This window comes from Doryrhamphus excisus, linkage group LG3 (genome assembly GCF_037039965.1).
Source record: "Doryrhamphus excisus strain RoL-2023G ecotype Guam linkage group LG3, RoL_Dexc_Guam_v1.1, whole genome shotgun sequence".
NCBI classification, from domain to species: domain Eukaryota; kingdom Metazoa; phylum Chordata; class Actinopteri; order Syngnathiformes; family Syngnathidae; genus Doryrhamphus; species Doryrhamphus excisus.
The window spans coordinates 18,919,500-18,932,990 of NC_136359.1; the positions used below are offsets into that span (position 1 = coordinate 18,919,500).

At 41.6% G+C, this 13,491-nt stretch overlaps 1 protein-coding gene and 1 long non-coding RNA gene across 2 annotated transcripts in view; both read right to left on the reverse strand.

The window, feature by feature from the left end:
• Window positions 1-33: 33 nt before the first annotated feature.
• LOC144898234 (uncharacterized) overlaps window positions 34-13,491 on the reverse strand; it is a 43,888-nt gene continuing 30,430 nt past the window's right edge. Inside the window, exon 3 of the long non-coding RNA XR_013627123.1 lies at window positions 34-89. This is a non-coding gene — a long non-coding RNA (uncharacterized LOC144898234). The remainder of the gene's footprint in view (window positions 90-13,491) is intronic.
• On the reverse strand, window positions 10,102-11,793 carry aplnra (apelin receptor a). The gene has a single exon (XM_058070024.2). The coding sequence runs from the start codon at window positions 11,658-11,660 to the stop codon at window positions 10,575-10,577; it is 1,086 nt and encodes a 361-aa protein (XP_057926007.1). The 5' UTR covers window positions 11,661-11,793; the 3' UTR covers window positions 10,102-10,574.

Here is a 13,491-nt window from a genome sequence, read left to right on the forward strand (position 1 = left end):
TTTGTGGGTAAATACAATAAATAAGTCACTCACCATGTTTTTCCAGGTTGTCAGGATGAAGTTGTGAATTGAAGTTAGCTGACTTGAACCTTTTTAAAGCGATGTCCAGAAAGAGAGGAGGAGATTGAGAGGAGGAGTGGAGATGAGGAAGAGTGCTGATGGTAATGGTACGCTCTATGTTACACAATGATGACAATGGGAAATCATGTCGACACGTATTAGCTACCCAGTGGAGACAATGGATGAGAAACTTAGCATCCTTTTCTTAATATACATTTATTAAAAGTCTGCATGCATATAAGAAATATTCTAAAATATTTTTTCTGATTGCTTCTCCACCACATAGTGTCAATCTGACACTGATAAATAGAATAATGAAATAACAACAAAGTAAAGCAACAATATATTGTATGTGTGAGTGTGTGTGAGTGTGTGTGTGTGTGTGTGTGTGTAAGGTTTGCATAGAATTATTGCTCGTTTTTCCTCGAAGTCCATATGGTATTGTTTAGCAGTGAGAGGAGGCTCACCCTTTCAGGACTCTCATTGGCTCGTTGTCAGCTCACCCCTCCATATAAAGTTCTATATAGTACTCAATGTGCAGCAATGCCCAAACATTCCAAACACAGAGATGATCCAAAACCAAAATCACACAAACAACATAAAACACATGCAAGTGTAAAATATTGCAAATGAAAATCAAATACAAATGCAAAAGAAAAAAAAAAGAAAAGCTATGAAGAAGAGTTGGCCAGGCTACCAAACGTTATAGAAATATGAGTGGCAGCTGTGGTCAAGGTGGAATGGGAATATCTGATCCAGTGGGGGTGAGCATTGGTGTGCCTGGTCCCTCTGGTCATTATTTGACTGTGGATGGTACCCCCAGCGTGATACTGAAGTAGGCCCCCAACACCCTGCCGAACGTCTGAGAGGACGACGGAGGAGAATCTGGGTCCTCTGTCGGAAACCACATCTGACGGAATACTATGGAATCTGACGTGGAGATGGAAAACTTGCTTGACTCATAAATTGGCGGTACAAAATGAATGAATGGATGAATGAATGAATGAATATACTACAGTATTAGTGGAGTAGTACAAATACTTGGGAAATAATTCATTCATTCATTCATTTTCTACCGATTATCCTCACAAGGGTTGCGGGGATGCTGGAGCCTATCCCAGCTGTCTTCGGGTGAGAGGCGGGGTACACCCTGGACTGGTGGCCAGCCAATCACAGGGCACATATAGACAAACAACCATTCACACTCACATTCATACCTATGGACAATTTGGAGTCGCCAATTAACCTAGCATGTTTTTGGAATGTGGGAGGAAACCGGAGTACCCGGAGAAAACCCACGCATGCACGGGGAGAACACAGAGATGTGGAGGGAAATAATTTGTTCAAGAAATGATTTATTTTTAGTGCAAAATAACAACATAAAAAGCTGTTCAAGGCCAGGATTGAACCAATATATGTGTTGATTCCGGTACCAAACGCAAACCATATAGAAACCACTCCTGAACTACCTTAGTGTTCCCTTTCCAAAGTCCGTCGGGATCGTTGTTTTTCCCCTTGTTACCAGGAGGCCATCTGCTATCATGGGATGCAACACAACACTTCACAACCGTACATGCTGGTGAAGCAACATTACAGGATGCATGGAATCATGACAAGATGATACTCAAAATGTCTTTTAGCTTATATAATTCCAATTTAACTGACACTTATTAACTACTTGATTGACATGAATAAATATTGTATTACTAGACAGTAGTTGTAGTGTCAAATCCCTTAGTGTTCAGCCTCCCTTGGGAATAACACACTCACTCCGGCTCCTCCCAAGCCAACCGTTATATCATAGTAGAAGAAGTGGTATACGTGTAACATCCGTAAAAGAGACATGAGTCAAGCATCAGCTGAGATGTTTCCACAGACACAGATGAATAATGAAGAGCAGGAAGAAGCAGGAAGAGTGCAGGAACGGAGCAACGCATTCATTCCAGATGGGCAAAGCGTGGATGAGTGCGATGTTCCAGACAAGGAGATGCAAGCAAAAGTGCAGTCTGTTTTCCAACAGGTACGCAGCCAGATCCGATCCCAAGTGGGCACGAGGACATCGAAAAGCAGCATACTGGAGCTGGTGAACCAACTTAAAGAGAGACAGTCTTTGGAGGAGGACACGAGTGAGGAGATGAAAGAAAAAGATGAGAGCAAGGATGAAGCAGATCCCAAAGAAGACGTGTTGTGTGCTATTTTTGAGAAGAAACTTGAGGAAACCAAAAAGTCTCTAAAAGATGAGCTTGAAGAGCAGATTTCACAGGCACGTCAAGAGCTGCGGGCTTACACTGACCGTGCGCTGAAGGACTTGGAATGGAAGCTGCAGAGGACCACTCTCAAAGAACAAGAGAGAAAAGGTCACGACAAGAAACAGAAGCCTTCAGCAGCAACTCTGTCCAGGAGAGGACGGGCCCTGACCCGGACCATGACCACCATCATCCCCAAGACGTGTGCGCCTGTCATTGTCGGCCCCCGAGCCAAATCAGAGACTCTGACCTCTTCAAAAAGGGAAAACTCTCAACTTGTGCTGACGGCTCCGGTGGTCTCTTCAACAGGGAGCAGGTCTTACCAGAGTCGTAAGCCCCTCCCACCCACTTGCCCACCGTTGCACCAGAATAAGACCATAAGGTCAAAACCTAAAGTAGGCAAGTGACTACATTGAAATAACAAGAAACAACCAATTGAAATAACTACTTGGTGCTGTTTTAGTGTGTAAGTGTACCTGTCTGCTTTGTCATCTGATATAAAATATTATTATAATAAGATATTATTACGGTGGAGTTAGTCATGTAGTGCATGAAAAAACAATAAAAATCTGATCTAAATTAAAATGTCTTTCCTAATCCACCTCTGAACATTCATTCATTCATTCATTCATTCATTTTCTACCGCTTTTCCTCGCGGGGGGTGCTGGAGTCTTCAGGCGAGAGGCGGGGCACACCCTGGACTGGTGGCCAGCCAATCACAGGGCACATATAGGCAAACAACCATTCACACTCACATTCATACCTATGGACAATTTGGAGTCGCCAATTAACCTAGCATGTTTTGAACATATCAAAATGAAAAATAGCACACCCACAAAATGGGCCTTAAAGTCCAGTCCAAGAGAAAAATTGGACACCAGTAGACCTGCCAAAATGGCCCCCAGCTGCAAATGGACTTTTACCTTTACCTGTATAATCTGATGACACCAATATAATATAGGCAGGCCACATGAGTCAAGGTATGGTGGGACATAGAATAGAAATCAAAATAGAAATAGGGCACTATGATGACAAAAGTTCCAGAATTTAGCCAGAATCTAATATTTTCTTCCATTTTCGCAAAGTCCTCCAACAATGGACAACATTATTGATGTATTTCTCCTCTATCACCAACAGATGGCAGCAGATCGTTGGGATGGATTCACAAGTAAGTAGCTAACCTTCACCTTTCAACACAGTTAAAGATGTAGTTGTAGATGTACATGCTTTTTTTTTCTCTTGTTGAATAACTTATACCACCAACCTACTAAATTCTTACATGTATATTTTCCTCATTATTCCCGAATATGCAAAAACCCTTAGCTTGATATTTGAAACACACATACTGCATTTATCCGCCAATGCATGAGTGGTCATTATACATCCATTAAGGCTCAGGATAGCTTATGCTGAAAAGTTAATCCAGCCTTATTAACCTCTGGTGATTTAGCACGGAGACCTAAGCACCTGAATGCACCACCCAGCAGCTGAACTGGCTTTAGGGCCAGCTATAGTGACAGAAGCTGCATTTAGGCCTGGAGCAAGCGAGGTCCACAATGGGCTGGATAGAGAAGTGCGTGAAGAGGATCTTTGTGTCCTCAGGGATGATGAGCCCAGAGAGCAACCGTATCCGGAAGACACGCAAGGGCAGCACATTCAGGTCTGGCCAAGCCATTGCTGTCTTCGGAAGCAACATCTCTGGCCTAAATGATAACCAGAAGCTCTGCTCATTACCATGCAGCTCATCAGGGACTCTCCTTCAAAGAGATGTTGGAACATTTAACCTAAAATAATCCAATTATAGCATTATCAATGCATTATATATGATACTATATCTACGTACAACCAGGATCCAATACAAATCAATATACTATACTTTGCAGGAAAACTATGTTGCTTCTTGCATGTAGTAATATTTGCCAATAATATACAAATTGCCTTATCTACTTTTATTTATTTAAAAAGAATGAGAGCATCTACACTTTTTACAAACAGCTTGACATTTGGTCCTGCATCTCCTGGTAGATGCTTCCTCCGCTCCCTGAAATCTGGTGTCTATGCATCATGTAGCAGGCGTTGACACCTTTCTTACAACTCATATTATTGTGATGGTTCTTATCTAGTGACTGTGGATCTTTTAGGGACAAAATACACAAAAGAGATACAATTTCAGCCCGTGTTGCATTTTGAAATACCATCAAGTGATCCTGGTGAGAAGGGGACACGCTAAACCAGGGGTCTCAAACACGCGGCCCGTGGGCCAAATGTGGCTCGTAGGACACTAGTTTGAGGCCCCCGCCTTGATATGAAAGTTTAATGTCAGTGCGGCCCGCGCAAGTTTGATATGGATGCTGTTTGGTATCATGTACCAGAAAAAATTATTACGTAATGTTCATGTTAAAGGTTAAATAACTGTTAATAGTTATCCTCCCTATTCGTGTGGAAGTGGTAAGTTTTTGGCTATTTAAGTTTAAAGGAAATAACTTGAAGGCCACTGTTTAGGTCGCTAGCTCTCTAGTTTGCGCGTTAGCATGTGTCTCAAGACCCTGCAGTTGCGCAATATGTTGTAAATAAAAAGATTATAAATGTGACTATAGTCGTGTTTTGTCATGTCTACAGGGCTCTAATAATGCTCATTTTAATCTGAAAAAATAATTTGTCTACCCACCAACTATATGTGGTTTCTGAAGTTTTTATTATTTGCCGTTTTATTATTATTATTATATTTATTTATTACTGATTGATTGATTTTCTTTGTTTATTTATTTTTCATCTTATTTTGTGCAGATAAATAAAAAATAAGACATTTGAGAACAGTGGAATGTTTTATCAGAGCTTTTATTGTAGAAAATCGGAACCAAAGCACTGAAAACCTTTTTTGAAAACCTGATGCAGCCCAGCCTTGCCCAGACCCTAGCTCCAGTGCCCCCCAGGTAAATTGAGTTTGAGACTCAATCTGCTCTAAACTGTTTAGATAGTTACATTAGTCAGCATGAATCATCTGACAAGAATCATGTAGGACCACTTATCACTCCAGACGGTGGAGTGATCCTTACAATGAATGACAATGATAATAGGAGGGGGACCACTTCGATTATTTCAAGAGCCTGATTTCCTGCCCACAAAAAGCTAAGTTACCATGAAAATTGATGCTAATGCTTCACTTTCCTCAGCTATTCTTTTAATGGATGTGTTGATTTCTGTGAAAGTGCTACGTATAGTTGTGAGAAGGCATGATTAGACATGTCCCGGAAAGTATATTGGTAAGGTTTGCAGCAGTACATTCAGCATTGGAGAAAGAAATATATCAGAAAGTCCATAATATATTTCATCCACCTTAAGTTTTTTTTTTTACATATACCATACATGTTTATGTTCTTATGTTTCACTGATCATGCTTTTTCATCAAACGTTAAGATTTCACACTTTGTTGGGCGACTCCTGAACACACCATAGTTGTGTGCCATGACTGGCTACATCGTGATGCCACCTGATCATCGATAATAATAATGTACCCATTATGTCATTGTATGGTCACATCACCTTGTACTTCGGTACGGGACAAAAAATTAAACCAATAAAAAAAAAACCCCAAAAACCATTAAACTATATTAGGAAAGCAGGAAGTGAACAAATGTAACAGTTTGTGATTGTAAAAGTACCAGATGGAGGGGTAGGATTTAATAAGCTTTGCTTCTTCCTACTCCTTTTGGACATGTGGAATTGTGATTATGGGATGCACTCAATTGTAATCTAATCTTACATTTTCATTCATTGGTGATGATAACCGATATACATTTTTATTTTACAATGTGCTTTATTAAGGGTGTGATTATGTCACAAGTGAACAATGGCAACTAAAGATGTTGAGACTGAGACCGACTGATTGAAACCGGTGACCTTAAGAGGACGGACGGTTGGAAAATGTTATTTTTCAGCGTGTACATCAGGATGGGAGTGCTTGTTTTGGTGGATCAGATGCTCTATTGTCTAGACTGCCACTGGACCCCCTACTAAGACGCTTTATGTTATTAACTGTACATTGTGAGTCTTAATCCCTCGGACAGTTGCTCATCACAAGGTGTCAATCCCTCGCTGAGCAGGAGCAGACACAACACCCGATAAAAAAACGATCAATGTGTTCAATGTGTACCACTTTAGGTTTAAAAAAAAAAAGACGTGTAATAGTAGAGTTAATAGAGTTTCATGATAATGATATCATGGTATTTCATAATATAGTGCTCAATTTGGAGTAGCAATGAGGTGCTAATTGTGTGTCTTCAAGCAACAGGTGCACAGACGCTACAGAGAAAGTCAAGTCAGTGTTGACAGCGTACAGAACGTATCAGATCTCAGTGTCCGTGTGCATATTAGCATATTAGCATACACACACAGGGTGCATTTGGTGCCGCTTGGGTGGCATCGAACAGCAGGGAGATCTGAGGAGAGGCACTGTTCACAAGGCCCATTTGGGCTGTGACAGCTCACATGATGACAACAGGAGCAGGCACCTGTGGGTGTTTGTTTAGTCAAACTCTCGTCATCTGACCTCCACCCTCTCTGCCGCTGTCCCAAAAACTCATTAGCTGTACTGCCAACACAAATGTACAGCTCATCACATTACTTTCATAACACATTACCGTAACAGTAAAATACATACACCCACTCCTGAACAACTACGCAAAAGGGTGAAAAGGCTGCCATCGATTGTTTACAAGTCATTGACAGTTTGTCTCAAAATTGTAAAACTTTGCGTAACTGTGTACGCCAGGGGTCTCAAACTCAATTTACCAGGGGGGCACTGGAGCTAGGGTCTGGGCAAGGCTGGGCTGCATCAGGTTTTCAAAAAAACAAAACAAAACGCATTTATTAAAAACAGAGAAATATACAAACTTTTTCAGTGCTTTGGTTCCGATTTTCTACAATAAAAGCTCTGATAAAACATTCCACTGTTCTCAAATATCTTAATTTTTATTTTTCTGCACAAAATAAGATGAAAAATAAATAAACTAATCAAGAATAAAGAAAATCAATCAATCAGTAATAAATAAATATAATAATAATAATAATAATAAAACGGCAAATAATAAAAACTTAAGAAACCACATATAGTTGGTGGGTAGACAAATTATTTTTTTCAGATTAAAATGACCAAAGCATTATTAGAGCCCTGTAGACATGACAAAACACGACTATAGTCACATTTATACTTTTTTTATTTACAACATATTGCGCAACTGCAGGGTCTTGAGACACATGCTAACTCGCAAACTAGGGAGCTAGCGACCTAAACGGTAGCCTTCAAGTTATTTCCTTTAAACTTAAATAGCCAAAAACTTACCACTTCCACACAGATAGGGAGGATAACTATTAACAGTTATTTAACCTTTAACATGAACATTAATCAAACGTAATAATTTTTTCTGGGTACATGATACCATACAGCATCCATATCAAACTTGCACGGGCCGCACTAACATTAAACTTTCATATCAAGGCGGGGGCCTCAAACTAGTGTCCTGCGGGCCACATTTGGCCCGCGGGCCGTGTGTTTGAGAACCCTGGTGTACGCTGACTCCAGTTTGTCTTCCAAAGCCCAGCCTATAGGGGGTGCTACAACAATTTCCAACTGTGAAAACTATCCCAGGAAGACACTACATCCTGAATATTTCACTGCATCTATCCATATGATTGCCATTGTCCAGTACAGTACAGTACATACATTATACTGTATGTACTTACTGTATATTGGCAGCCACGGGACACCTTCATTGTCTTCAGGTGTCCATTCACACATGCCTGAAAGTGTGTTTTGTTGCTATTAATAAAAGTGTTGTCTGTATGTGATTGTCATGGTTACTTACTGCAGTACAACATGGGTAGAAATGTGTATGATATGCAATGAGTCTTTGGGAATTGAACATATTCTCACATGATGTCATCAAGGAAATGCTCTGGCACATCTTATGAATATAGCATTTCATGGATTTCCTTCTTTGGCTTTACTTTACTTTATGTAGTTGACTGGTTTCAATGTAATCTTGTTAAATAACAGAAACATGGAGGAAAATTCCTTAGTTGAAGTAATATCCTCACATTTAAATTGAACTCATCATCTTGAAAGGATGACCCCCCCTTACACACACACACACTGAGACCACACACACGCATAGACAACATTTAAGTGTTTTCTGTAGCTGTTGTTTTTCTGAGCAGGGCCATTTCCCTTATAACCGGCTCCCCCCCACCCCGCCACCCCTTCCCCAGTGCTTGGGTCAGCTGGTCTTCTGGGTGACTTAGCCCAAATGAAACTTAGGAGTCTAACAGCATCAGACAAGTTGTGAGTCCAGCTCATCCCAGTAACAACAACATCAAGTTGAGCCAGTCCTGCATGCATGATTAACTCCGCCCTCTCTGCAACGCCTCACACTTGATATGATATTGGCTGTGAAGTGTAAATATGAATGAGGTGGGGGGGCTTTCTCATGGTAATATCGTTTTAGGGTGCAGTAAAAGCCCGTGTTTGGAGTTTGTTTGCTTTTAAACTTGTGATAGGGCAGTGTGCTCATAAATCCCAAACCATAAGGCCCTCAAGTGAGTGGACAGTGTGACATTTCAACATCCATCACTGCTTTGACCAGGAAGTACAAATATTCAACATGTGAGCTGTCACGCAACCAAAGACCAGATGAATGATTGGACTTCAGATGTGATGCAAGACACACAGGTGTTTAGCTGCACCCCCCCACCAAAGTTCCGAGTTGTGAGAAACCCCCACCCTCTCATCAGCCTGCCCCGCCCCTGCACCCCAACAACCGCTAACTGCTATCTCTTGTCACCGCAGACAAATATTGACTTGTTCAGTGGCCCCGGCTTCTGCCAGGATGAGAGTTCCACTTCCTCCCTTCCCAGTGTCTATAAACACTCATCTGTCTCAGCAAATCAAAGCACTCCTCTGAAGAGTCGCAGGCTTGACAAACACATACTTTTGTACCAAAAAAGCATGTTTATACATTTGTAAAATTGGCATTAATTATCTGTTTATTTTATTCAATGGGATATACATCCACTTCAATTGATATTTTAAATAAAGATGAAATTGTTAATAAAATGTTTATGGAAATATATCCTCTTCAGATGATTCACAGAATATTTTTGAATATATATGTAAAATATTTTATTTCTTTTAATACATTTTTTCCTCAAAATGTGGATAAAATCCATCCATCCATCATTTTTTATACCCTAATAGAATGATTTTCCTTTGTTTGTTTCTTTCAGCTTTTCCCTGATTACGGATATTTTTTTTATCCGCATTTTTGGCTTTTTTAGCTCTTTGAATTCCGGATCCCCTTTAAATGTATTGTCCCATCTAAGTTAGAGCCCCTTCTGATGGAAGTCGCAGGTGAGCCCTGAATACACACCTTGAGGATGGCCCTTACTTTGCATAATCTGGTTACAGTCTGGATACTAACTGTGAAACAATAGAGATTAAAGATCTATTAGTCTGAAGGTGTCAAGCAACTGCAACGCATTCATAACAAAGCTTGAACCCTCTGGAGATGCTTGCTATCCAAACAAGAGGATGGTGTCATGAAACTGATGTGAAACTCCATATTTAATGAAACGACCTTTTGTTCTGCAGTTTAGTAGTAAAAGTGAGGAGTAACACTCAATGAAGGAGAGTTTGCTTTGATAGAACACATCTTTAATACAGTAGTTAGTTACAGTGATGTCCAAAATCAAACATATACAAACTCATGCCCCCTTTCAGTGCCTTGGACACCTTAAGAAGCCCCCCCCCACCCCTTCCACTCTTGTTCCCCAATAACAACATTTGTCAACTACCATCTGTCGAACTGCACCCCCCCCCCCTGTAAAAACTACATCATTAACCTGCAACACTTTTGCTCCTCTTACTTCTTTTTCGGGACTTTTAATTGAGAACAAGTGCTTCCAAAACAAAAGAGTAAGACATCTGGAGAAATGCTATCGTATGAAAATACTGTACACCTTTTCAATTTCATCCAGTGTTATATTTTTTTGAACGATTCAAACATCAAACAGTTCATGACTATCCTCTTTCAAGGACGAGCGCAGCGAAGGAGCTCAGCCAGCTGACTCCAGCCTTCCAAGTCCATGAGTGGAAGCAAGTCAAAGTTCATCTTCTTGTCTTACCAGCGTTGGACAAGAGACACGTAAAGTCTGTATTTTTTTTCCTACAAGTGTCCCAGTGGAGCTGGGTCTGACCACCTTTGGTCTTCTTCTCTACACCTTGGTGGCCAGAGACTGAATCTCCGACTTCTGAGTCTGGGCGCTCAGCGTGGATGACATGGAGCTCATGTGGCCGTGCATCGCCTTCTTCAGGTTGAGCAGGCACAGGCACTGCGAGCGGAAGCGCAGGTCGAAGAAGGCGTACAAGAACGGGTTGAGGCAGCTGTTGACGTAGGCCAAGCAGGTGGCGTACGGGTGAGCCAGCAGCAGGAAGCGCAGGAAGCCGCAGGAGTTGGGTGCCATGTTCAGGTAGGAGAGCGCGTCCATGCTCTTCAAGACATGGAAGGGCGTCCAGCAGATGGCGAACACCACCACCAGTGTGGTGATAATCTTCAGCAGCCTTTTCTTCTTTTGGTCCTCCTTGCGCAGGTTGTTGAAATGGCGTGTGACGGTGCAGCCAATGAAACAGTAGAAGATGGTCATGGCCAGGAAGGGAAGGAGAAAACCCAGAGCTGAGGAGGACAGACTGAGTCCCGCGATCCAGAGGTACTCGTGCCTCTGGTTGATGGTCACCAGGCTGAAGTCCATAGCACAAGTGGTCCGGTTGCTGTTCTGGTCGTTCACTGTGGTGCGGAAGAGCAGCGTGGGCACAGCCAGCAGGCCTGACAGCAGCCATATTGCGCCCAGTGAGGCCAGCATGGTGCCCCTCGACCTCAGCCTGCTGCTGGACAGAGAATGCACGATTGCCAGGTAGCGGTCAAAGCTGAGGCAGGTGAGGCAGAAGACACTAGCGTACATGTTGACCAAAACCACGTAGCTGCTGATCTTGCACAGAGCCACACCGAAGGGCCAGTGGTAGCCAAGAGCTGTGTACACGGCCCACAGAGGAAGGGTCACCACAAAGGTGAGGTCAGCCAGCGCCAGGTTACCGATGTAGACATCCGCTGCTCGACGTTTGGATTTGGACCTCCAGACAGTAAAGATGACCACACCGTTTCCCGACAGGCCCAGGATGAAGATGAGCATGTAGAGGACAGGGATGAGGGAATAGGAGGGTTCCCACTCTGAGAAGTCACACACTGTCTCATTGTCGTCATAATACTCGTAGTTATCGTTGTATTCCGCAGTGGGGGTCTCCATGCTGCAAAAATCCCCTTGGATAGTACAAGTCCTACAAACGTCCAAAAGGCCTCTGAGATGAAGCAAACCCAACTGGAGCTGGATGTCCTGCTGCCAGCAATTGGCGGAGAGGGACACTTGTGTGTGAGTGACTGTTGGCGGCTGGCTGCCTTTTTAAACCCAGCCCCCCCCAGCCCTTAGCCCCCCTACACCTCCCCAGGATGACCCCCCTCCTCCACCACCACCACCACCACCACTCCTCTCCTCTCCTCCCTCTCCTGCAGTAAAACATCTTACAGCCCTCCCCCGTTCTCTGAGGAATATGTACTTCTTGTTCAGACAGGTCAAACCAGATCTGGATGTGTTTTTGCTACCTAATCACTCAAAAAGTCATTTGGATTTTGGATTAAGATTATAACATAAGATTATTGTAAATTATTTATTTGTTAATAAACTTGAAGTACTTTACAGTAAATTAATGTCATACGCTAAATCTTCTGTATATCTTTTAAGAATAGGAACTAAACTGCACACACAATCCAACTTTTGCACTATTTTGTTCATGTAGATCATTAACTTTATTAACTATTTTAATTAAACAACTAGTTTAAGCTAGTATTGGATAACTCCATGTTGCAGATGTTCAGTCTTGCATGGATCCATCAAGGATGATTCTGCACCTGAACCGAACATGTCTTGACTTTTCCTGTCCTGGTGTTTTCCATTACAATAAGCCCAATTAGACGCTTGTTAAAAATGGTAATCGGCAGTTTGCCTGTGAGATATTGAGCACAGACTAAAGCAAGCCTGAAATTCTAAGAAATATTACAAAATGTGAAGTCATTGCAATTAGAATTGCAATGTTTGAAGATGAGATGAAACGTCAACAGGACTTGTGTGAATTCAATTGTCAAGTCTGGGGTTTGATTTGCATAAGAAAAGTGCATACAAACATAACGGTTGGAAACAAAAACAAAAGGAAACTTCACGTTGACACTGTGTTTTTCATGTGTCTTTAAACCCTTTTCATCAGGGGTGACCTAAATCTTTCCGGCAAGGATTGTATTATATTATTATGATTATGGTATATTATAATATTGAAGTAAGTAAGTTTTATTTATATAGCACCTTTCTCAGACAGAAGTCACAAAGTGCTTCACAAAAGGCAGAACACAGGGTTAAAATACACATAAAAAAATACAATAAAACAATGTACAATAAAAAAATAGACATAAAACAGTACATAAAAACAGTATACAATAAAATAGACATAAATATATGATATAATATATGATTGAAGGATGCATGGCTACTTTTTTTCATTAAAGATGCTAAAACCAAGCCAATGGAGGACAAAGGACAGCTTTGTGTCATGGGCGTGGTATTGTCTTTCTTACAATACACTGCAATTTTTTTCATACATTTTCTTTTCATGATATCACTTTTCCCTCAACTTAATTTTCCAAAATAGCCAACTTACTTTAGTTTGTTTTTCATAATACCAGATCTATGATACTAAAATGACAAAATTATTTTTCCCCACACCGCACTTCAGACACCCCTGTCCTATGATCTCATTGAGAAATGATGCCCTTTTCTGTCGTGCAATAACGGCCGCAAGCAGCCACCCACCAGGTGGGTCCCACCTTCACCTCCCTCCCCAGGGAGAGGATTGGCCGCCTGCTGCTCGCATCCCTTGTACAAATAAATTTACAGATTTGAAAAATAAGAGCAAGAAGATAAGAAACAGATGGTCAGATTAAGCCGTTGTCTTGAATATCTTCTGAAGACCTCCTTACTTGTTAATCATAGCCCTGATAGGTGGTCAGATAAAGTCCTGCTGCTGATCCAC